The 25810-nt window shown below is 44.4% G+C and overlaps 1 protein-coding gene across 2 annotated transcripts in view; it reads right to left on the bottom strand.

Moving 5' to 3' along the window:
* Positions 1-24349: 24349 nt before the first annotated feature.
* NNT (nicotinamide nucleotide transhydrogenase) overlaps positions 24350-25810 on the bottom strand; it is a 51940-nt gene continuing 50479 nt past the window's right edge. For both annotated transcript variants that reach the window (XM_053407737.1, XM_053407738.1), the window contains exons 21-22: positions 25649-25764; positions 24350-24556 (exon numbers count right to left, since the gene is read on the bottom strand). In XM_053407737.1, coding sequence (XP_053263712.1) covers positions 24407-24556; positions 25649-25764 — 266 coding nt within the window. In that variant the 3' untranslated portion in view covers positions 24350-24406. The remainder of the gene's footprint in view (positions 24557-25648; positions 25765-25810) is intronic.

Below are 25810 nucleotides of genomic sequence, written 5' to 3'. Positions count from 1 at the left end.
TCATTTCCTAAAAAGCCAACTGGGTTATTCCACATCTGGATTTCCACACTATTTATTCAAACAGGAAAGAATCAATAAGGTACCTTGGGACATAAATGGATACAATACCAATTTGTCATTTATGGTTCAGTTCAGGATGTAATAAATATACAGATTAAAAAGCACCACCATTTCCTATTTGTGGGGAGGGGGTTAAAGCCCAGATACCTAAAGACTGCTTCGTGCAAATATTTGTAGTGAATCTTTGGGGATATTCTCAAAGCACATCTTGAAAATGTGAGTGGTTCAGAATTGGCAAGCCTTTTTAAATAAAATTTTAAAAAAACTCACGCTCAGGGTTGATTAGGGATCCCTTTGTATGTTGATTGTTCCCTGTGACTGAGGACCAAACTAGATGTGATGTTAGTCAAATGGGGTTATGTTGAAAGCATTGCACAAATGGAAGGACTTCTGCTTGGACTTCTCCTCCATCTGTACCTCCCCTCAGATCTGCTCCAGAGGGTGGCAGTGGGGAAGTTCTTTTGCTGGACACTACGCACAGTGAGTCCCAGCATGCAGGATTTGGGGACATACATTGTAGGCATGGGGGTCTATTGAGATTGGGACCCCTGTATTGTGGTTAGGGGGTGTTAACCCTCTTCCACTCCTTGTGGCCCCAATTTGGATTGGGCCTCCCACACCTGCAATTTGCTTAGGCTGGGGATCTCAAATTAGTGCAACTGGGAGCTTGTTTTCCCAATGCATATTGAAAGTGAGGGGGGCACTCTGAATTGGGGCTGCCGCATAGTGCCGCCATGTATTCCCATAATATCCAGATAGGTCAATGCTTGCTGCAAAATATATGGTGGCACAGAGAAAGCCGTCTAAGAACATAAGAAGAATCCTGTTGCATTGAGCCAAAGGTCCATCTAGTCTAGTTCTCACAGTGGCCCACAAGCAAGACCTGAGTGCTCTCTCCCCACTTGTAATTCACAGAAACTGTTATAATGAGGAATACTTTCTCCAACACCCCTTCAATATCTGAGGTGCATTTATAATAATAATAATAATAATAATAATAATAATAATAATAATAATAATAATATCTTTATTGTCATTGCCCCCTCTCAGGGACAACGAAATTACTCGACTGCTCCATAAAAACACTAATTAAAACAATACAGTATAGTACAGCAAGGAAGATTAGATGACTTTCAAAGTCCAGGCTTCCCATTCAGGGCTGAGATCGCTCTGGAGAAGAAGCTGTTCTTAAGACGGCTCGTTCTTGTCTTCATCGTCCTGTATCTCCGTCCCGACGGCAGGAGCTCGAAGAGACAGTGACCAGGATGCGATGGATCTTTTACTATGTCCAGTGCCTTCCTATGGCACCTTGTGGCATAAATCTGCTCTAAGGTGGAGAGTGGGCAGCCAACAATGCTCTCTGCTGCCTTAACAACTCTGCACAACCCCATCCTGTCCTGGGTAGTACAGCTTCCGTACCACACACATAAGCCATAAGTGAGCACGCTCTCAATGGCACAGTGATAGAAGGCAAGCAGCAGTTTCTGCGGAACATGGTTTTTCCTTAGAATTCTCAAAATGTACAGTCTCTGCTGCGCCTTCTTCACAAGCCCCCTTGTGTTGACACTCCAGGACAGATCCTCTTGTAATTCAATGCCCAAAAATCTGAACGTTGTTACCCTCTCCACACAGACCCCATCAATCAAAAGTGGCTGGATATTGCTCTTCTGTCTCCTGAAGTCCACCACAAGCTCCTTTGTCTTCCTTGTATTTATGAGCAAGTTGTTAGCTCTGCACCACTCTGTCAGCCGCTCCACCTCATCTCTATAGTGCGTTTCACCCTCCCTTTCAGGGATGAGCCCAATCACGGTTGTGTCATCTGCAAATTTGACAACCCTATTACTAGGGTGAGCAGCGACACAATCGTACGTGTAGAGAATATAAAGGAGCGGACTGAGTACGCATCCCTGTGGTGTTCCTATGTTAGTCTTAAGCATTTTAGAGGTATAAGGGCCCAACCGAACCCTCTGGGAGCGGTCTGACAAAAAGTCCAATATCCACCCACAAAGTGATAACGGAAGCCCCAGATTTAGCAGCTGTTTGGGAGAGGGCTTGCTTTCTGTCCACACCCAGGTTCTGAACTCTCTTCTCAGGGACACCCATTTCTTGTCTCATTCTTTGATGGTTATCCACAAGCAGGCAAAGACCTTTCCATTCACCTGCTGGGTTGTTTAAAGGTAAAGGAACCCCTGACCATTAGGTCCAGTCGTGGATGACTCTGGGGTTGCATGCTCATCTCGCTTTATTGGCCGAGGGTACAGTTTCCGGGTCATGTGGCCAGCATGACTAAGCCGCTTCTGGCAAACCAGAGCAGCACACGGAAACACCGTTTACCTTCCCGCCGAAGCGGTACCCATTTATCTACTCACACTTTGACGTGTTTTCGAACTGCTAGGTTGGCAGGAGCAGGGACCGAGCAACGGGAGCTCACCCCGTCGCGGGGATTCGAACCGCCGACCTTCTGATCGGCAAGCCCTAGGCTCTGTGGTTTAACCCACAGCGCCACCTTCCTACTAATACCTTGATTTATATCGCACCCTTCTTTCCAAAGGAGGATTCCAGTGTGTTGTCCAAAAGCACATGAAGCCACCATCTTACATCTTAGGTTTGGGTCTTGACAATGCCTGAAAGGGTGACTAGCAGGGACCCACAAGTACAACTCAGGAGGAAAAAGCCAGGCCTGGCAATAAACATAGAAAACTAGATAGATACAGACATGATTTTGTTGGTGGCTGCTTTCATCTGCCCCTCTTGTAGTGTGATCATAATGTCAGGCTTCCTTTGGTCAGCCGCCTTGGGTGCCTAGTGCAGAAAGGCAAGCGAGAAATTTAAAGAATGAACAAAACAAAACTGCTTTCTACACCTTTGGGTTGCCAGAAATGACCGCTTTTCATCACTAGAGGCTGCCATCTGATTGATTAAATGCAAACACAAATAAGACTCCAGCCTTACACAAACTGGCAATTTGGGGGCCTCTTTGGCTTCTGCTGAGGATAATCGGCATGGTCTCATTAGCATCAATAGGAGCCTGAGGCCTTTAACACAGAAGGGAGGGTCCTGCCTATTCTTATTGTCTCTGCTCCAGGTATTTGTTGCTGTTTGTATTTCTGTTTTCCCACACTCTTTCTGGTGCCTCGGGGAGTCATTTACAGGGTCTAATAATGGCATACATTATTATAGTGCCCTTAATGAGTCCCTGTGGCACGAAAAGAGGCTGGGAAAATGTAAACAGAAACTAAACAATACTAATGCAAACACTCCATTTTGGGCGAGCAAAATTAGGGTTGTATTAATTATTGGGGAGGTATATAATTGTCTGAAATGAGGACAACGTGTTGACACTCACAAAGATTTGGGGGGAAGAGGGGGGTGGGGCACTTGTACAATAAATGAAAAATAATAGGCTGCTACCTTAGACGGAGTCAGACCATGGTCTATCTAGCTCAGTATCATCCATACTCCCTGGCAGAGGCTTTTCATGGTTGAAGGGAAGGGCATTCCCAGCCCTATCCAGAGATCTTCTCCGAGTCTCACTGGTGGTATCAGAGCACCTTAAGCTATTGTTTGCAGTGTTGTTTGCTGCAACCCTATACAGTGGAACCTTGGTTCTTGAATGGCTTAGTTGATCAACAAATTGGCTCCCGAACGCCGAAGACCTGGAAGTAAGTGTTCCAGTTTTCAGACATTTTCCAGAAGCTGAACGTCTGGTGTGGCTGTCGGCTACTGTTCCTGGGGTGCCTGCACCAATCGGAAACCGCGCCTTGGTTTTCGAACATTTTGGGAGTGGAACGGACTTTCGGAGAACCAAAGTTTGAGAACCAAGGTTCCACTGTATTTGCTTACCTGGGACTAAGTCTTTTTTTAATCTATCAGGGCTTTTTTAAAAAAACAAACTATAAAGTAAGCTATTGACTTCTTTAAAAAACAAAAACACGTCCTCTGCTGCTGTGATTTGTCAAAGCAAAAAAACCAGAGCTCTTCAGTGCCCCACAGGCAGCATTTTGGACAACTTCACTTTCTACAAAGCCCATGGACCTAAAGACATCTAGATATAGAGTGACAAGGTACAGAACTTTGCAGAAACAACAGAGTGACACAAGACTTTGTGGGGGTCTTGATCCAGAAGGGAGGGTTATTGACATCATGTTTCAACTCTGGAAAGTTCCCCTCTGATTTGTTTCATTCTTTTGGCAATGGGTAAGTAGCCACGGGGACATGTCTGCAAAGGGGAAGCCTGCAGACTGCATGTATGCTGCCTCCTTGAGTTGGAACCCTGGGCAATTTGGGTTCTCGACCACAGGGACAGCCAACAAAACGTTCAACAGCCTTCCCCTCCTCAGACAAGCCCCCTAGCATCTTATCACACATGGGGGAGGGACTGTCAGGCGACATGTTGGTGGGGGCGGGGCTGCAGTTTATGGTTCCACTCTGTCTCCATGTGAGAGAGCTAATAGAATTGCAAGCCATTTCCCTAATCATAGTTGGTGGCATTGGCTCAGACCTGAGTCATAGGGGACTCAGCCTTCCTCCTCCTGACGTGATAACCAGCTTCTTCATAAGGACTCCAGAAATGACATCTCTGAGCACTCAAAGTGACGCCTGCAATAAACCACATGTCTCCATGCTAATCCCAGAAGCAGCAACCAAGGGGAAAAATGCCTGTGTCAGTCGTTTCCCAGTATTTTCATAGCCGCTGGTACTGGAGGTTATGAATTTCAGATGGAATGTGTTGACTCTGGGCTATCCAAGCACTAATAGCAGGTGCTCTGGGATTTGTCTGCTTGTTCGTAGTAAACTCAACAGTAGCTGGTGCAGTCGAGACACAATTTCACAACTATGAGAGTTTCAGAGAGGAACCAGGAGAGCTGCCTTGGCCAGGTTTTAGGGATAGTTATATAATATTGCACTTTCTTGAGCCTGTATAATTCCACACCTCAACACCCCACCCCCCACTATCTTTCAGATTGCACAGTGGGAGGAAGAGAAATTGGCAAATTTCAGAAGCTAAGAGCCCACCTGATTGAATACCTTGAGTTGGGAATGACACAAGGAAACAAGTAGCAGAAGTGGCATCAATCAGGGCTATGGAAGGGAACTTGCTGCCATGGTGGCAGGAGTGCTAACTTGACCCCGCGATCATGGGTACCTGGGGCCATCAGTACTATGCAGCGTGCATGGTACTGGCACTGAAATTTGTGAGTGCCTGGCCCCTTCATGGGGAATTTTGTGGGTGCTTGGCACCCAGGGCCCCAGGGAGTTGGCACTTATGTGTGGTGGGGGTAGGTGGCAGAAAGCATCATTGTGGGACTGGGTGGGGAGGGGCAGTGCTGAAAAGATAAGGAGCTCCAGCTACCTGGTACTTGCTTCTGCCTGGCACTGCGAAACCCCAGGCAAGGTTTCATTTGCCCTCATATATCAGATGCAGGGCAACTAACTGCCTGACTTAGCAGAAAGAGAGTTTGCAGGCACCACCAGTCCAGTGATGGGTGCTTGCACAAGCACTGATGATCAGATGCCCTTCAGGCCTGGCGGTGCTGAGGGCCTAGGGCTTTGCTGATTGGCAGTGCCTGCAAACTCTCTTTCAGCTGAGTGGTGTCTTCACCTGACACCCACCTGACATCAAAAATGAGGTCAAGTGTAGGGCAAATGGGCCTTGCCAAACCTGCCAGTCAGCTGATCCTTGTGGGGCACTGTGCAAAGGCCTTTTCAAAACACAAGGGTCAGCCAGTCATCAGCACTTGGTGGGATGTGCTTTTGCCCACACAAAAGTAGGCAGACAAGAATGGGTCACCCAGTGCCATTGTACCACACACACCTGTCAAACTTGGCCTACACAGGCTGGGAGAAGATACTGATCTGGATCACCAATCAGATCCAGTTCCCCCTGCTTTATTTTCTTGGAATGCTTCTGAGGCTGAATATAGTGTTGAAGAGAGATTCTAAGTTGGGGACAGGTCCCAGAGGCCTGACCCAGCACTTCCCTTCTCAGCCCTTAGTCCAGTATTAGTATTAGTATTAGTATTAGTATTAGTATTAGTATTAGTATATGTGCATCAGGGCCCAAGCATTTGCCCAGCCATGTCGTGTGGCTGGTGTGTTGGGAAATTTCCATTTTATGCATAGTTCATCTATGGAATTCACTCCCAGAGTAGGCAGTGGGAACCACCAACCCTGATGGCTTTCAAAGAGGATTAGACAAATTCATGGGCAAGAGAGCTATCAGTGGCTATTAGCTGTGGTGGCTATGCTCTGCCTCCACAGTTGGAGGTTCTGGGTGCCCAAGCACCCACAAAAATTCTGTTGTGGGTGCTCAACACCCACACTGCGGGGCCCCGTTGCTTTCTGAGGCCTTGCCAGACCTTAGAGACCTAGAGATGCCTTCCGAGGTCTCACGAGGTCTCAGAACCTGACTTCCGGTGGCATCAGAAGTCAGGTTCTGAGGCTGGGGGGCACAGGTGACGTCATGATGTCACATCGCAACATCACATCATGTCACATGCACTGGGCACCCCTGGTTGGAGGAAACAATGCTTCTGAATACCAGTTGCCAGAAACCACTGGTTTTGCACATGCTAGTTTTGTACATCTACTTCTGCTTCATTGACTACAGAAAAGCATTTGACTATGCCGACTGCAGCAAACTATGGCAAGTTCTTAAAGAAACGGGAGTGCCTGATCATCTCATCTGTCTCCTGAGAAATCTCTATGTAGGACAAGAAGCTACAGTTAGAACTGGATATGGAACAACTGATTGGTTCAAAATTGTGAAAGGAGACACGACTAAACAACAACAAAAGTTTTGTACATGCAAAGAATATTTACGAGGGACAGTTGACATTTTGATCTTGCGCCAAGAGAAAGGTTATACCACCACCCAATTCTCCTGAACATGTAAATTGGCCCTTGGCCAATTTATTGTTCTAAATATTGTATTCAGTTCTTGTACTCTGGTCTGGAGTTCAAGATTGGTCATCTTCTATGGCAATAATAAAATATACGATGCTTTTAGCAGATAGTGCTGTTTTCTGTAAGAGACAGTGCTCTGTTATGATCTTCTCTGCAAGCTGCTTCTGCTTTCTATCTAACTGACATTTCCTCCTGGTGCGGCTTCATTTAGAACGCCACTGAAATATACAGTAAGATGACTGCTCAGCAAGTAATATAAATTTTAGACACCTACGCTTCAATCCAAAACAGAGTCCTCTTAATTCCAGTGTGAACTGGGGCAGCATCAGAATGGCACAAAGGGTAGTATTTATCTAAGTTTTACTCAGATTAGACACAGTTAAAATAATGGACCTGACTTAGTCATGGTCATTGATTTCAGCAGCTTTACTCTGACCTGCTGAAAGTTTTGCATGCCATCCAAAAATTATAGGCTAAAATATGCACTGAAAATAAGAACATAGGAAGAAGCCTGCTGGATCAGGCCAATGGCTCATCTTGCCCAGCTGCCTGTTCTCACAGTGGCCAACCAGATGGCTATGGGAAGCCTGCTCAACCAGAGCCAGGGCTTTTTCAGCTGTGGCTCCCATCTGGTGGAACGCTGTGTCACAAGAGACTAGGGCCCTGCGGGACTTGACATCTTTCTGCAGGACCTGCAAGACAGAGCTGTTCCACCAGGCTTTTGGCCAAGGCACAGTCTGACCCCCTCCTTCTGTAATCCACATAGAACTCTAGCCTAATGGTTGCCATAAATTTGATTCTGAATTGATTTTCAAATGAATTGATTTTAGAATGCATTTCAATTAATTGATTGTGATTTTATGTAAACTGTGTTACTTTTATTGTTGTTAGCCGCTACAATCCTGGTCTGATTAAAAATTTGATCTGTAATCCAGATCCATCCAACTGCCACCAACACCTGTGTTCCAGCTTCTGTTCAAGTTCTGCTTGCCTTGACTTAACCCTCACCCACCCAAGTTAGCAATCCTATGATGAATGTGTCAATGTTTGGATATAACAGTATGTGATGTGTCATTACATGCACTGTGATGTCCAAGTCTTTCTCTATTTTCATCTGTTTCACAGTATCAGATTGTTACTAAATATTATAGCTGAGTTTTATTGACTCCAGGGACAGCTGTTGAGGAGAAAATGCCTAATTTCAAGCCAAATATGGAGTTCATGTCTTAGCTCAAGAATTGGATACTACCCAGGAATTTGTTAGGGATCTCCCCCCACCCCTTTCTGCTGTGAGTTGTCCAACAAAACCCAGAACTTTGCAACAATGAAATGTAAAGTACACCCAAGTGATGTTTTAGCACTGATTGAAGAACATGGGAAGCCATATTATACTGGGTCGAACCATTGGTACAGGCCAGCTCAGTAATGTCTATACCAGACGTCACAAATGGCCTGCGGACTCATCTGCAAGCTGGGGAAACTGTCTGCGGGCACCCACCCACACCACCACCACCACTGGCTGCAACAGATGCTTCATTCAAGCCTAATTTCAAGGCACAGGCAAACAATAGAGGTCAAGTTCAGCTAGTGGAAGAGAATTTGAAAGAATAAGGGAGAAGATGTGTGAACAAGGAGAAAGTTCTTACCAGTACGGAAGCGATAAGGAGCTTGCTTCTATCAGGATAAGAACCTAACAAGAAGTCAACTCCCTGGGATAGTTTATTGTTGCACAGTGTGTTTAAATTTATTGTTGTACATTGTTTTAATTGTCTGTTTTAACCATATTTGCACATCAGTTTCTAATACTGTGAGTATTTCAGAGGCTTCTACTCTGCAGCCTCTTACAGTTGTTTTAACTGTGAGTCTTTTAGTTCTTACGCTCTTACAGTTGTTTTAACTGAATGTTTTTATTTGTTTTTAGTTTTTATCTGTTTTAATTATCAGGTTTTTTTATCCACTTAATATTCTATTCTCTGACTGCTAGTCTATGACTGTAATAAACTGATTGAATTGAATTGAACCTAAGAAGATCGCAGCTGGATCAGACCAAAGGCCCATTTAATAGTCCTGCATCCTGTTCCCTACAGTGGCCAACTGGATGCCTGTGTTAGGTCCACTTTTTGTGGCATCTCAAATATGTTATCACAAACTTAGACTCAAGCTAAGCCATTGTGGTAGAAATTGAAAGGAAGCTCAGAACTTGCCAAAAGCAGAAGGGAAAGATACAAGGGTTACAATAGTTTTTCCATGGGGATGCAAAAGTCACACAAATGTTGCATATTTGTATTGTGAAAGGGGCCGTTTGTTTCTGTAGCTGGAATGAGTATGGTGCAAAACTCCCCCTTGGCAGAAAAACAGACCAAACACGCTGGAAAAATGTGCAAACAATGTTTTCTTCTTCTTCTGCAAAATTAGAAGTAAAACAAGCAGGCTTTTCTAAAGGTTAGAACACTCTCACTCGCTTTTTGCAGCACGCACATCCACCTCTTCCCCGGAAATCCACACTTGACACTTTCGACCTCAGCTGCCCCAGCTTTCATTGTGTAACTGATGGAGTGCGTTGAATGTCAGTGGCGAGAAAACAGGTTGGACAAAAATAACTGCCTGTTCAGGTCCTTTTCTCTGCTCTAGAGTGTGGGAAAATGGCTCCTTTTCTCCAGTTTCCTGCAAAAGTATTCAATCTGCACAGAAGCAGATTTTTATTTTATTTTTTAATGTCAAATCAAATGAGCATAATCTAACCATCCTTCGTTTTATAACGGAACAGTTTCTGGGTCGGCAAAATTGCTCAACGTGGCGAAACGCCTGGTCATTTTTTAAATGCCTGCATCTGAATCCTCCCCTACTGGCTGAGCCATAGGATAACCATTTCCATTGTTTCATGGCTGCCCTAAGGATAATGCAGTACCACAATGACATCAGCTTATGAAGTATGAACCGACTGGCTAGCCAAATGCCCCTTCTCAGTCTGCTTCGGGCAGACTGTTGTCAAAGATGCAGGTTGCTTAATAAACAGCTCAGCATCAGCATTCAGCATCCTTTGGTGGTTGCCAGGGCCCCTGGCATCCCAACAAGGCCCAGTTGCACTGTCCTGTGCCCAGGGCCCCTGTCAAAGTGGCCAGGTCTGAAAACTACTATTTTAAAGTCCCACAATGCCCCAGAGCTGTGATGCAATGCCCACCAAATTTTAAATGGTGGCTCATAGCACCATGCAGCTTCCCACCAGACAAACATGGGCACCAGTGCACTTGCATTTCTACCTGTGGAGTTTCTGGGGGTCGGGTTTTGCTTCCTTTGCAACAATAATCTCCAATGAAACACTTTAGGGTCCTGTTATCTGTGTATGGATGGCATGCTGATCATGTGGATTACTATGCAAGGGGATGGCAAAGCTGCACTTTGCTTGCTAAATCAGGCCTGCCAAGCCTCCTGAGGTGGCCCGCTGTCCCTGTTGTAAAGGTGTCTCTTCCCTACCTTGCCAATGCACCTGTTGTCCTCAGGTGCCCCACCATTGCTGGCAGCGTACAGCACTCTGGCATGAGCCATGCAGACCCTCCAATTGTCTTTATTTTCCAGGGACAGTCCCAGAATTACAGAAGCCGTCCGAGTTTCTGATTTGATCCCAGGATGACCCACTTTTCTTTAGGATGTCCCTATTTTCATCAGAGAAATGTTGGAGGGTATGGAGTTTGCAACCCCTGAGCCAAGGAGATAAGTAAATGTAGAATCTTTAGAAGACATCTGAAGGCAGCCCTGTATAGGGGAGTTTTTAAATCTTTAATGGGTTTTTTTTTTAATATGTTGGAAGCCGCCCAGAGTGGCTGGTGCAACCCAATCAAAGGGGTGGGGTATAAATAATAAAAATATTTATCTTATAATGGAACAGGCTGTCCCTAATTTTATCAGAGAAATGTTGGGGAGTATGGCCATGAGGTGCTGCTTCTGCTTTTTTGAGCACCTCATTTTGCTAGCAAGGGTGGCATAGAAGGAGACAGAGATGTAGAAGGAGAAGGAGGGAGGGGAGGAGGAGGAGGAGGAGGAGGAGGAGGAGGAGGAGGAGGAGGAGGAGGAGGAGGAGAACCACCAATTTGGCAAGGTCAGGAAGAGAGAGTTTTTTTTCCTCCCAACCCAGCGCTGTGATGGAGAGAGAAACTGCTGCCTCTGAGCTTCAGAGAACGACCTTGTAAACAATGAATGTGTAGACATTGGTAAGCAGGGTTAGCAGAGCTGTCGACATTAAATGGGAGGTGCTCTGGATAGAACTGAGGTATGGTTCCTCAGAATGGAGATATAGCTTCTGTAAATTTGGAAGATGTAGGTCAGGTGCATTCATATTAGAATGCAGAAGAATCATAGCTGTCAACCTTCCCTTTTTTTGCGGGAAATTCCCTTATTCCAGCGCTGTTTCCCACTGCTTCCTGCTGCTATCCCGGATTGTTAGATATCCCGTAGACTGTCCCCGGGACAAGTGAGGCTGCTGATCCCTTCTTTTCACGGCTGCTTATCCCTTCTTTTCAAATCTGAAAGTTGACAGCTATGAGAAGAATCAAATCCCTCAAAGCATCACTAGGCAAATACAGGAAGGGCATCACCGTGTCTGCAGGGGGGACGGGACACCCCAAATGGATAATATCCTAAACCACAAGTTTGTATGTCTGACTAGCATACTTTTTCTCACATGGCTAATTAAAACAGGCAGACCCAGAAAGATTTTTGGGGGGAGGTGGGGAGGAAACTGCTTGTAAACTTTATGACAAATCCTGTAGGGCATTATTTATTCAAATCTGGCCAAACACATTTGGCTATTAAAAAAACAAAATTAGCATAGGTTTGTATTTAATGCTGCACCCATTGCACATCATTAAATCTGTGGGCTCCATTTTCCCACTGGTGGCTAAGATTGCCTCTCATTGTTAACGCAGCCAGCTGTTTCAGCCCAGCGGTCACTGATCGCAGGGCACAAATTAATGAGAAACAGAAAGGGAGAAGTGACATTGGGGGATAAAACAAAATGGGAAAGGTGGTAGTCCAAAAAGGAAGAAGGGTTCTTTCTATTAGCCAAGTGCAGGAAGGATTCACTAGGCATATTAGGAAATACTAATTTATAATAGTAATACTTAAATAAATGATATTAATATTTAATTATTATTAATCATGCTATTTATTTATTTATTGCCTAATACAAACAGTCTCAAGGTGACTTACATGCAAGCCATCAAGCTTAATGGTAAAATAGCAACAGCCGCTCCCAAAAAAACACATAAGCATTTTCATTAAATGTCTGAATGTCCCAGGTCGGGAGTCAGCTTCACCTGCTGAACAGCAGCCTGAAGGGGAAGAAGGGGGAGTGACTCCACCTGCAGCTGAGCAGACTTCAAGGACACAGAGGAGAAGGCGCTGGTGAGAACTAGCTGGTTTAGCCTTCTTAAGCAGAGCTTCCAGCAGCAGTCAGATCTCTGTCCAAAAGGGTGCATAGCTGACAAACCACCCAAAGTCAGAAATTCAGGGCTCCCTGGTCCTGAATAGGGTAACTGTGCCCCTGAAGGACCAGGTGCGTAGCCTGGGAGCCATTTTGGACTCACAGCTGTCCATGGAGGCGCAGGTCAATTCTGTATCCAGGGCAGCTGTCTACCAACTCCACCTGGTACGCAGGCTGAGACCCTACCTGCCCGCGGATTGTCTTGCCAGAGTGGTGCATGCTCTAGTTATCTCCCGCTTGGACTACTGCAATGCGCTCTACGTGGGGCTACCTTTGAAGGTGACTCGGAAACTACAGCTAATCCAGAATGCGGCAGCTAGACTGGTGACTGGGGGCAGCCGCCGAGACCACATAACACCGGTCTTGAAAGACCTACATTGGCTCCCAGTACGTTTCCGAGCACAATTCAAAGTGTTGGTGTTGACCTTTAAAGCCCTAAATGGCCTCGGCCCAGTATACCTGAAGGAGCGTCTCCACCCCCATCGTTCTGCCCGGACACTGAGGTCCAGCGCCGAGGGCCTTCTGGCGGTTCCCTCATTGCGAGAAGCAAAGCTACAGGGAACCAGGCAGAGGGCCTTTTCGGTAGTGGCACCCGCCCTGTGGAACGCCCTCCCATCAGATGTCAAAACGATAAACAACTACCTGACATTCAGAAGACATCTTAAGGCAGCCCTGTTCAGGGAAGTTTTTAATGTATGATATTTTAGTGTTTTTTGGTTTCTATGGAAGCCGCCCAGAGTGGCTGGGGAAACCCAGCCAGATGGGCGGGGTACAAATAATAAATTATTATTATTATTATTATTATTAAATGCACCTATCCGCTGAGACCACCTACACATTCAGTGACCATTGGATCCAGGTTTATGGACCTGCTCCAGCAAAGTGAGTGCAAATCTGTGCAGAACAGGCTATCTCCCCACCTCTTTGAACCCATAGCACTTCTGCCTTATCAGGTTTCCATTTATTGGCCTGCAAGATGCAGCCCATCATTGCCTCCAAGCACCATTTGAGCACCTGAGCTGCCTCCCTTGATACAGCTAGAACAACGAGATAAAGCTGGGCTTCATCTGCATAGTGGTGACACATCATTCCAAACCTCCTGATGGCGTCAGCTTCAAAATGGGGGGCAAGATGTAACCCTGCGGGAAGCCATGGGGCAACTCCTTCATGGAAATGGCCTCAAAGGTAGGATTGGAACCACTCTAATACAATATCCTCAACCCGCACCTTCCAGAGCCACTCCAGAATGATATCATTGTCAATTGTGTTAAAACCCATCCATCTCCTGACCCATGTCCTCAACTGAGGTGACCAAGGCAGTTTCAGAGCCATGATTGTGCTTAAAACCAGACTGAGCTGGGTCCAGATAATTATCTTCCAAGGAAGCCTGAAGCTGAGCCAAATACCCCTCAAGCATTTTCGTAAACACATCTGGGTCCAAGGAGGCCCTCTGAAGAAGGGAACGCACCACCGCCTCTCCCTCCTCCAATTACACATGAATCATTTCCTGGGTCCACCCAGTTCATCCCCACCAGGAAGCCAACATGGGCAAGGGTCAAGAGGGCAGGTGGCTGGCCATGCCCATACAAGCAGCTTGCCCACAATCTCAGGCCACAACCATCGAACCCTGATTCAGCACAAATGAAGCAGGCACTTCTCTGGACACTTCCACAGAACTTACCCTAACTGAAGCCTCCAGTGTAGATGAATCCTAAAGGTTTTGTCCACTCTAGAAAGGGGTGGTTGTCGTCACACTTGTTTGCTTGACTTACAAAAGCATTGGAATTGCCCGACCTTCTGCTCAACGCAGAATCTGCAAGGCAGTATCTCCTTTCTGCTGAGTGTGTGGACATGAGAGGTAAAGTACATGAGCATATACCGTATTTTTCACTCTATAAGACGCACTTTTTCTCTCCTAAAAAGTAAGGGGAAATGTGTGTGCGTCTTATGGAGCGAATGCAGGCTGCACAGCTATCACAGAAGCCAGAACAGCAAGAGGGATTGCTGCTTTCACTGCGCAGCGATCCCTCTTGCTGTTCTGGCTTCTGGGATTCAGAATATGTTTTTTCTTGTTTTCCTCCTCCAAAAACTAGGTGCATCTTATGGTCTGGTGCATCTTATAGAGCGAAAAAGAGGGTAGTTTCACTCTCCCCTCTGCACATGTGCTATTATGTGTGGAAGAAGAATAAGAGAACAACCCTCAAGTTAAAGGGGCACCTGTTCCAGCTGTGTGTGGTTAACCACTGTTCAAACACAGCTGACTGTTGTGGTACACCCCAGCCTGTACCAGTGATTTCATCCTCTATGGCTTTATACACTTTGTTCACATGCTGTGTGTTCCTATGCTTGCTTACTCGGGGTTGATCCCACTGTGTGTGTTTTTTATATCCCATATTTCTTACATCATGGAACCCAAGACAGTATATGTGTTATTCCCAGGCAGTTTCCCATCCACGCACTGGCTAGACTCAGACCTGCTTCAAGGGTCCTCAGGACCAGATCCTGGGTCTTCAAACCAGACCCTACATGCAAAGTAGCATACTTCCTGGCATATCGAGGATTGCCTTAGACCTCACATAGCCCAGCATCTCTGCTCACTGCCCATGCTAGTTGGGGCTGATGGGAATTGTAGTCCAAAACATCTGGAGAACACACGTTGGCTACCACTGCCTTAACCTTAGACTACTCAAGTACACAGACCAGAAACTCCCAACCACAATGAAGCCATACAGTACATTCTTAGTAACCGATTCTAGCAAAGAAAGAAGGTTATTCACACTTACCTCACACTGAGCCCCATTAAACTATTTCCTAATACTGAAGGAAGTGTCAGCCTACAAAGTAATTAAAGCTACCGCTCTTTGTTAGAAGGAAAAGCCATATTTTATGTTGCAGTAACCTTCCCGAACCAAAATAACCTGACAAAATTAACAGGTGATCTTAACCCATACCCCAGTTAGTGGTTACCCCACACTGATTAAGATTGGTACACCAATTGATGCATGTCTACTTGTAAGTAAGTCTAACATCCTAAATATTATTTCTTTGCTGCAATGCCTTTCTGAATATGCATTGTGTTTGGGGATTTCTGGCCTGTGTGCTGAATAGTTTTAGGTTCAAGGCTACTTCTAAATGCACCATTCTCTCTCATCAGCGAATAGAATTATATGTTCTGAAACATGTTGCCTTCTACCTAACCATGTGAATGAACAAGTAAGTCAATCAACTGAAGGACTGGAACTATCCAATGCACAAAAAGAAATATGAACATGAATGTGTTGCATGCCAGAAGTTCATTCAGAGTGTTGTGCAGAATTGCAACAAGAAGGTGGCAAATGTGGCTAATTTTAATTGAAATTTTTGAAGTTAAATCTAATGAGAATGTTTGCAATTCTGAAACAGGCACACACACACACACACACACACACACACACCCTTGCAGACAATTCCTGCTTCATTTCTAGCACTGGGATGCACATCTCTTGCCAGTAGTATTTCTACATTTTTATCCTATCCTTTCACCTTCTAAAAGCTCAGGACACAAGATGCAGTCTCCTCTTTTAACCTCACACCAAACTGACCCAAACTGACCCAAAGCCAGCCATCGCATTTCACGGCTGAGTGGAGTTTGAACCCATGTCTTTTCTTTCCAAGGGCCGCACTCTAGCCCAGACATTCCAAACATGGTGCTGTCAAATGTTGTTGGACTTCAACTCCCACCAGCCTCAATGAGCATGCCCAATAGCCAGGGACATGGGTGTTGTAGTCCAACACATTTGGAAGGTGCCATGTTGGGGAAGACTGACCACTCAGGCTCCATTAATTTTTTAACAAAACTGGTTGCCGACAGCCAGACTTACCCTTCAATTTTTCACTGTCTTCATTTTTAATTTATTTTTACATGGCTCTGAAGATGCTAAAAAAAGCAGTTTGCAGGCACCTGGCAGTAGATTTGGACTCGCAACATTTCAGCACTTTTGTCACACACACCTTAGAACACTGGGAAAGTTCAGCACCCTGCCTTCACTCACACACACACACACACAAATATGACTAGAAGTTGATCAGGACTTTTCTACGACTTAAATCCTAAAAACCATACAACCATTTCAGCCACTGCAACATCTGCAGCAAGCACTCCACTGCTACCAGGCTCTTAAAACCTCAGTAGATTTGTGCAGAGCAACTGACATCCAGTGGTCACTGAAGCTCATTGCTCATTCTTGAATGTTTTTACTGAACAGTCTTCAGTCCAAGCCAAAGTTGTTCAGCATTCCAAATGGAGGAAAATGCAAGGACTCTCTTTCTCTTTCTCTCTCTCTCTTTTTTTTTTTAGTGAAGTGCTGGGAGCACTCTATGAAAATTCTACCTGTGACTCCTAGAAACCTCATTTAGCCTCTTAATACCAAGGGTAGCCAATGTCCTGCCCTCTGGATCTTGTTGGTTTTCAACTTTCATCAGCTTCAGCCAGCCTGCCCAATGGTTAGGGATGATGGGAGTTCTGCCCAGCAACACACTGGGCAGTGGCAGACTTTGGGCTCTTAGATTTCAGCGGCTCCCTATGTGATGCCAAAATTTGGTGCCACCCCCCACCTCCCACGCTCCATTCTACAGCATTGTTTTGGTGTCCCCTATAGCCCAGTGTCCAGCGTGGCCACACTGGTCATGCTACCCTAAAACGGCCTCTGATGTTGGCTACCTCCCCTTTACAGTTTTTACCAAATAGTAAAATGGCCCTCCATTAATCGAACACAAATGTCCCTATAAAACACCCACTCCTTTGTTCTGCCTTTATTGTCTCTTTCTCTCACACTCTCTTTTCCTTCTGCTTATATGTGACACTCTCTATTTCAACATTTGCTTGTCCTCCATGGTTCCATTCTAAGTCATTATTTTTAAGCTCTTCCCTTTTCCTCTCGCATTCCCAGGCTGCTATTTTATTTGACTTCTTTGATCTTTCTTTCCTTGCTTCTTTTGCAGTGGAATCCTATGCATGTTCACTCAGAAGCTAAACTGTGTTAAAAGGGGGTTAATGCCAAAGTATTGCTACTAAAGGTGCAAGCCAGACCCCCAATCCCTGCTTAGTGGTGCGCAATATTCCAGGGGGTTCCAGGCTCTCACCCAGGGTCGCATTTCCATTGAGAATCAAGACGCGGGAGAAACTGTAGTGACTAAGATTTATAGTGGGGTAGGAGAGCTGAAAATAATGCCAATTTTTTTTCACATCTGGCAACAGTCTGGGGAGGTTGTTTAGTCATTTAGTCGTGTCTGACTCTTCGTGACCTCATGGACCAGAGCACGCCAGGCACTCCTGTGTTCCACTGCCTCCCGCAGTTTGGTCAAACTCATGTTGGTCGCTTCCATAACACTGTCCAACCATCTCATCCTCTGTCGTCCCCTTCTCCTTGTGCCCTCCATCTTTCCCAACATTAGGGTTTTTTCCAGGGAGTCGTCTCTTCTCATGAGGTGGTCGAAGTACCAGCCTCAGCTTCACGATCTGTCCTCCCAGTGAGCACTCAGGGCTGATTTCCTTAAGAATGGACAGGTTTGATCTTCTTGCAGTCCATTGGACTCTCAAGAACCTCCTCCAGCACCATAATTCAAAAGCATCAATTCTTTGGCAATCAGCCTTCTTTATGGTCCAGCTCTCACTTCCATACATCACTACTGGGAAAACCATAGCTTTAACTATACGGACCTTTGTTGGCAAGAGGCTCAGGTTATATATATGTAAATAAACGATTATTCACGAAGACACCACAGTCTCCGCCGTGCCTCATTTCCAAAAGGAAACATGGACCCTGGGAAAAGCTCCTGGAACCCCTGGAATCTTGCACTACTCAGAGATTGGGGAGGAGTGCACCAATATAGATTTTTGCCTCTTACTGGAAATCACGTGTAGGGAGAGTGCTTATTGCGCTTAGGTCCTGGTTGTTGGCTTCCCACAGGCATCTTGTTGACCACTGTGAGAACAGGATATGGGACTAGGTGGGCCATTGGCCTGATCCAGCAGGCTCGTCTTATGTTCTTAGCTTCTGCAGAGTATAGAATAGATCTGCCTCTAAGATGCTACAAGGCTATGTATTCATTGGTGTCAATGCCCCTAAGCCAAATCTTAGCAAACTGCCCAATTTGTTACTGTATAGATTACTGTCTTGCCCCCTCCTTTTCCTCAACGAGAAGCAATAAAAGTCCCACATGGCCAGACTAAGAGCTTCAGCCTGTAGAATCAATTGTTACTTTGAATCAGGGAAAATATCTTGCAAGCCAACATGTACTAGGGTTGCAAAATTACTGCTCTGGGGGAAACTGCAATGAAAGTCTAAAGAGGGAAAGTAGACACAAACTTACTAGAAATAATTGGCCACAAGTTTTCTTTATTTTTAAAGCCTTTATCTCCCTCATTATCCATCTCACAGAGAATATATTGGTATGTGCCACTTTAGAAACATTTTGTGATCGTTGGCAAGAGAAAAAAGGCCACCCTCTAAATCTGCAGGGGAGGTGTTTCCCGTTACAAGCATAAGTTTCACAATTTAATTATTTGTGGGTATATGGAGTGGTAAAATAACCTGGATGGTGATTAGCCCCATACCCAGCTGTGATGGTGCAGTCTGATCCTCTCATTTAGCAAGCATCACATGCTTGCAGGCTGAAGCCCTAATTAATAGAATTATTTGTTTCTCCTAAGTGACTTCAGGCCAGCTGGATTATACAAGTCACTGCCATGAGCGCAGAAGAATTTTGGTCCCCGGTCTACAGCTGTTGGAACAGCAGCCAGTAAAAACTAGCAGCTCTCAAGGAGCTGGATGTTTAAACAAGAGGGCAGCTCTAACATTCTCATCATTCAAATTCTCCAAAGCAGAGGTTTCCTAAGGGTCTGGAAAGTTTGCTTCTTACATGCATACATATGGCAGAGGCAGAGAGATTTCAATTTAACTCATCGAATTTGGTTGGATTTGTGGAATTGAAAGAATTTTTTAAAGCTCCTGTTGATTCTTCTAAGAAGTTTCCATCACAGAGGCAATTAGCACATAACAAGTACAGTGAACAGACACTGTGTGTTATGATTCCATTTTTTTAAATGCTACCAAAATGCATGGGAGGTTAACTAGATTAAGAACAGGAGGTCTGGCATCCTTGGGGCCCATTGTCATCTCTGAGCCTTTGCAAGCCCTGTCCTCAATGGGCAGGTGTGAGCTTCCCTTTAAAAAAATAAAATGCCACAATGCCCTGGGAGCACCTGACGCAGCATTACTCCAAGGCACTGTAGGAAATTTAGTTGTCTGCTGCAACCACCCCCCAATAAACCCACAAGCAGCAGGAAGGAGGCAGGAGAGATTCCACATAGGGCACTTTGCCAATGATCCGCTCAAACATGGGACCCATTCTGCCAAGGAAAATAGGTTGTTGTTATTGTTGTTAAAAAAAGCAGCTTGGTTAGCATGCAATAATAGACATCCTCTGGGTATATCCATATTCATTTAATGCCCATTTAACCATTGTGTTCCCTCCTGCAAAGAACCCTGGGGATTTTTAGTACAGTGGTACCTTGGGTTAAGTACTTAATTCGTTCTGGAGGTCCGTTCTTAACCTGAAACTGTTCTTAACCTGAAGCACCACTTTAGCTAATGGGGCCTCCCGCTGCCACTGCGCCGCCACTGCACGATTTCTGTTCTCATCCTGAAGCAAAGTTCTTAACCCAAGGTACTATTTCTGGGTTAGCGGAGTCTGTAACCTGAAGCGTATGTAACCTGAGGTACCACTGTATAGTGAAGTTGCAGAAGATTGTGTTAAGAGGTCCTGAGTCCACCTAACACAAAGAAAGTTCCCAAGGATCCTAGGGTTGGGAAGTGGGTAGGGAATGAGAAAGCCAATGCTTGGAACAGATTGGTTCAATTAAAGGATCTGAACTACACCAAGTTCTCTGAACTACACCTGGAAGCAGGTCCCATAACTGCTGGATGGGAATGAAGTGCATTTGGGGATAGAACTTGGAACGATTTATCGTTCATCTTTCAAGTTCGTTCTCTTACATTTGTCAGAGACTCTTTGGGCCTTTAGAGCTTAAAGATTGTAATTGTTGCCCCGCCCCCAATTACTCTCCGCTGTGCCAATGATCATTTGGACGAACATGAATGGACTGTTCCTCTTTGAAAGGAAGGAACGTAGCCCAGTGGCAGATCGTCTGCTTTGCATGCAGAAGGTCCCAAATTCAACCCCTGTAATATCCAGATGTCAGCAGAGAATCCTGCCCAAAACCCTAGAGAGCTATAGTAGGACAGTATTGTTCTAGAGATGAATGAACGATCTGATTCAATATAAGGCAGCTTCATGACTGTTAACAGAAATGAACTAGCGCATTTTGTAAAGGGATGAACACGAAATGTAATTAGTTCCTTTTTCAACAACCTGAACTAGTTTTTGAAATGAACTTCCCAAGGCTCTGATGAAAAACTACATATATGCTGCATACTCGGTGCTTTTGTTCTAGAAAAAAATGTGCCAGTACTCACCATGAAGTTGCCACAGTAAGTGCCACACTTTTAACCAGCACTTTTCTTCTAAAAAAATTAAATGGTGACAGTACTGCACTGTGCATACTTAATATACATAATTTCTGCAGATCCCATGTTTTCCTGGTGTAGAATTTTACTTTTACATGTGTGTGTGCGTGCACATACATATTTGTGGTGGATTTAAATCCAGGACAATATTGCTCAAATACTTTCCGCCTTTAATGAATGGCTGGATCCTAGGGCACAGTCTGAATGGACACAGTGAGGTAAAATGCTGAAACTCTGAATCAGTGACTGGATGGTAAGACTGGATGAGACCCCCCCTCACTCCTGACTTCCATGGAAGAAAGGTGGGGAATATAAATAGAATCATTAAAATAAAAGCCTATTAATAGATGACAGGTTTCTGGAATGGCTAAATTGAATTTTATGTTTCCACGAAAAAGCAGACAAATGATGGAGAGTCGCGAAAAGCAGGCACTTCCTGTTATTGCCCTCTGGAAATGAGATTCACTAATTACTGCACTTGCTGTATAAGGATCATGAACACTCATGCATCAAGTTTGACATGCAATAAATAAGTAGAAGACTCCTTAGCTGGCAGTAAAAGAGTGCGGAGGCAGAAGATGCTGGTGGGTTTGAAACAAATGGGGCAATATTATTTTAAAGGCTCGAATTTATTTTTCTTTGCCACTTGCACTGCTAAGTGCATAGGTAACGGATTTCTGAAGGACTGGTTCAAGTTATTAGCCATTAATGAGCTACGCAAACTAGCTGACTGCTAAAATGTGAAAAATAGCAATTTTGTGCCCAGTAAATTTACATACACACCCCCACTTCAAAATGAAGAAAACCTGGTTTTTTGAAAATACTGCAATAAGGATGTGAGATTTGGTTCACTTTGTTTATTTATTTATTTTAATAATCCTCTCGTGTTCCATAATACAAACAATGGGAAGGTTAACACTGGTACTTCTGGTCCTCTTTACGAACTGCTTGTATATCATCAAATTAAAAGACAACATTTTAGGCAAGTTGGAAACTGCAGCCTTTAAAGGCAGCACTATGCATTGCAAAACTAACTCGGATGATGCTCCTCTCTTTGACTATGTTAATGTGTAGGTTGTACAGAAATGGGAGGGCAATAAGACAAATAGCAAGACGCAGAACCTTATAAAAATGCACATTAAATCCTTATAGCTGCAATGCAGCATTCAATAAATAACGATACCAATTAACACACTGCAAACTTGATAGAAGATTGCAGCTGTGTACACATTACCGTATTTACGCTGGCTCCAGTGCGTTCCCACTGCTGGCATTGAAAGCCGAGCGTACATGATGTTAACCGCAATCTATGTGTAGCTTGTAGTTTCTTGATAAATGCTCCTATTTTATGTGCTTCCCACAAACCAGATGCCATCCGATTTGAAAACGCAAGCTGCGGTTCAGATGCATTTTGCACAGCTCAGCCAGCCACTGCAAAAGTGCAGGTGGCAGCTTCCTTGAATGGGAGTCTGAGGGTTGCAGGCACAGGGGAATGAATCGGGCAATGTGCATTGGGTGAAGACACCCCCACCCCCTCTCTGGCGTGTACAGAAAGTGCTAATGTGCCTTAGGAATGGAAAACAACCTTGCTGCATTTGAAGCCACTAATGTGTGCATAGCCTGAAACCAGCTGGAATGGAGTCTTACTGGTATTCTGTAGTAACTGGTACAGTTATTTATTGTTTGCATGCGCCTATGAGAATATATGATTTTACATGGTCTAAACCAGGCATAGGCAAACTTGGCCCTTCAGATGTTTTGAGACTACAATTCCCATCATCCCTGACCACTGGTCCTGTTAGCTAGGGATGATGGGAGTTGTAGTCCCAAAAGATCTGGAGGGCCGAGTTTGCCTATGCCTGGTCGAAACCACTGAGCCTCTTGGGCTTGCTGATCAGAAGGTCGGTGGTTTGAATACCCGCAATTGTTGTCGTTGTTGTTTTACTTTATATGGTTTTACAAAGTTCTGGATCTTTTTGCCATCTGCATTATTGTAGGGAGCGGGGCTCTGATGGTGTACAGGTTTGTATCTTTAGAAATGTATGGCACAACTGCAACACAATCAAGGTCCCAAACAGGTCCTGCTAAAACATAGCTGCCCAAACTTTGCATTGGAATGTTGAGGCTCAAATATTCTTATGCATCAGAATGACACTGAGTAAGGAAAGATGACGAGTTTTTTTAAAAAAAGAAAAGTCCCACTGAAATGAATGGGAGCTGAGAGAAAGGATCCCTTCTACTGGTTTACTGGGCCTGGAAGATCCTAGCTGGATCCAGTCCTCTGCTATCTACTGCTGTTTAACTTATGGGAATCTCACCATTAAAAAAAGAAACTAACCAAGAAAAGGAGGTAGCTAAACGGACATAATTTTCATCTGCTATTAAATTAGAAGGTCACTATAAGCACAATGTTAAAAATCAGGATTTATAAACAGTCAAGTTGGGCTAAGTTTAACTCACTTCATAGTAGTCTGTCTTGCCCAGATGTTAAGACTTTCTAACACAATTACAGCTATTTGTTTTGCCTCTGTCACCACGGACGGTTGCTACATCATTATGCAAACATGACAAATTCATTTTATTAGTCAAACATTTGAGTTCCACTCAAGTGCACTGAATAAAATCAAGGCTGCACTGGAAGTCAAATAACCCCCGATACCACTGAATTGTAGTTTCAATAGTAATCTTAATTAAATTAAAAAGGAAGACCAGTAATCAGAATCTTTTTTTCTCCCTGAAGCTTATTGGGTTTCTATGCTGCCCACATGATTTTTTTAATTAAAAATGTATTCCAGGTGGTGTAGGATTGTAACTACCCACCCCAACCCCAACCCCAGCACCTGAAGTATGTTGGACAAGAAACTCCCCATTTCCAGCATCTCAAACACATCGGTTGTGAATGTATCAAAATGCATTTCAAAAGTAGCACAAAATAGATTTTAGAAGGTCGTAAGTAAGAAGCCAGCCAAAATCTAAGATATCCAGCTAAGGGGTCTGAGATCTGGAAAAGAGCCAATCAGCTGAATTCTGTGTTCACTTGGAACCAATAAACAAGAACTGAAGCCAATTATAAAAATGGCAACAGCTGCCCCACATGTATAAATGCTTCCCTTATATCTCATGTCACACTAGATGGACAGATTTACCCCCAAATTCCTGAGTGTCATTGTGTTCCTCTGAAATGCACTGCATTCAAGAATTCTAAAAATCCATGTTCCAGCCCCACAAGAGAGCTCACTTTGGGTTCCCCCCTCCCCCTTATATACTTTTAGTTAAATTTTCACCCTTAACACTTTTTTTCTGAACCTCTGTTTCAAGAACAACCCATGACTTAACACATTTTAGATTTTTTTGTTCATACTGGCCAAAGGATAGCTTTTTAAAGAAGAGGTGTTTATTTCTGGTAGGACTCCCTCACTTTGGCCTGCAGGGCATCACACGTCTTCTTAGCATCCCCAAGCAGCATAGCAGTGTTGGGCTTGTAAAAGATTGGATTGTCCACAGCTGCATAGCCAACACCTAGAGATCTCTTCATAACAATGACCTGAAACGAGGAACTTGTATTAGATATGGCACAGGTATAAATACTCAGTAACAACACAAAAGAAGGTGGTTGTTTATATAGAGCAACCCCATGGAAAAAAAATTATTTCAATACAAATTAACTGTTCTGTTGTCAGGTTGGGGCTAAAGGTTTCCCCCACACGTTTCAGAAAAGTCGACCATACTCTGTTAAGGGATAGCTGCAACACTTTTTGTTTATTCAATACGGGTGTGGCAAACGCCGTATTTTTCGCTCCATAAGACGCACTTGACCATAAGACGCACCTAGTTTTTAGAGGAGGAAAGGGGGAAAGCCCCATTTTGCGGGGGATCAGCTCACAGTTGTGCAGCTTCTTTTGCAAAGGGGAAAAGCTCCTTTTTTTGAGGATCAGCTCAAAGTTGTCGAGCTTACTTTGCAAAGGGAAAAAAATCCTGTTTTTATGGGATTCAACTCACAGTTCTGTAGCTTCTTTAGGAAAGGAAAGGGAACCATTTTTACAGTTTCCAGACAGATTATCTAATCAACCAGTCACATGTCACTGGGGAAACAAACAGCCTCCGTCTGCAGAACATTCAACAATGGAGGCCTGGGCAAGGGGGCAGGGCCGGAAAGGCACCCAGCGATTGACCGCACATTCGCTCCATAAGATGCACAGACATTTCCCCTTACTTTTTAGGAGGAAAAAAGTGTGTCTTATGGAGCAAAAAATACGGTAGGTCCAAGAGGAGTTGGGGGACTAGAGTAACAGCAGTCTATATCATCAAGGCACTGATAGCTCCCTGCAGTGGGAGAAAGCAACAATATTCCACTATGTAGTTCTCAATGGGCAGAATAATTTGGAAGACACTCTTCTAGGTGAAAGGTTGCAAGTTTTCCCTGCCCTCTCAACAGTGCCTTCTAGCCTGTCCATATTGGAAAAGAGTTCAGGAGAAAGTAGGCAGAAAATGTGTGGTAGCTTGGGGCATAATTAGTATTATAAATACTAATTAAGAGGACATAAATACTAATACTAATAGATAAATACTAATAAGATGACAGCTTTAAAGAGTTTGAGAAAACATGGAATTTCTGCCACAATGTTTTGGAGCCTACCTGCTTTGCTTTCCAAACTTCTAGAACAGGCATTCCGGCAATGATGGAGTTTGGATCTTCCTGGGCAGCTGAATTAACTGTGTCATTAGCTCCAATGACAAGGACTAGATCAGTTTCTGCATTAAGAATAAAGGGGGGGTAGAGACAACATATAAACACACA

This window comes from Podarcis raffonei, chromosome 11 (genome assembly GCF_027172205.1).
Source record: "Podarcis raffonei isolate rPodRaf1 chromosome 11, rPodRaf1.pri, whole genome shotgun sequence".
In the NCBI taxonomy this organism is placed as follows: Eukaryota; Metazoa; Chordata; class Lepidosauria; order Squamata; family Lacertidae; genus Podarcis; species Podarcis raffonei.
Note: the sequence above shows the minus strand (reverse complement) of the source record. Positions and strands in the feature narration are given on the sequence as shown.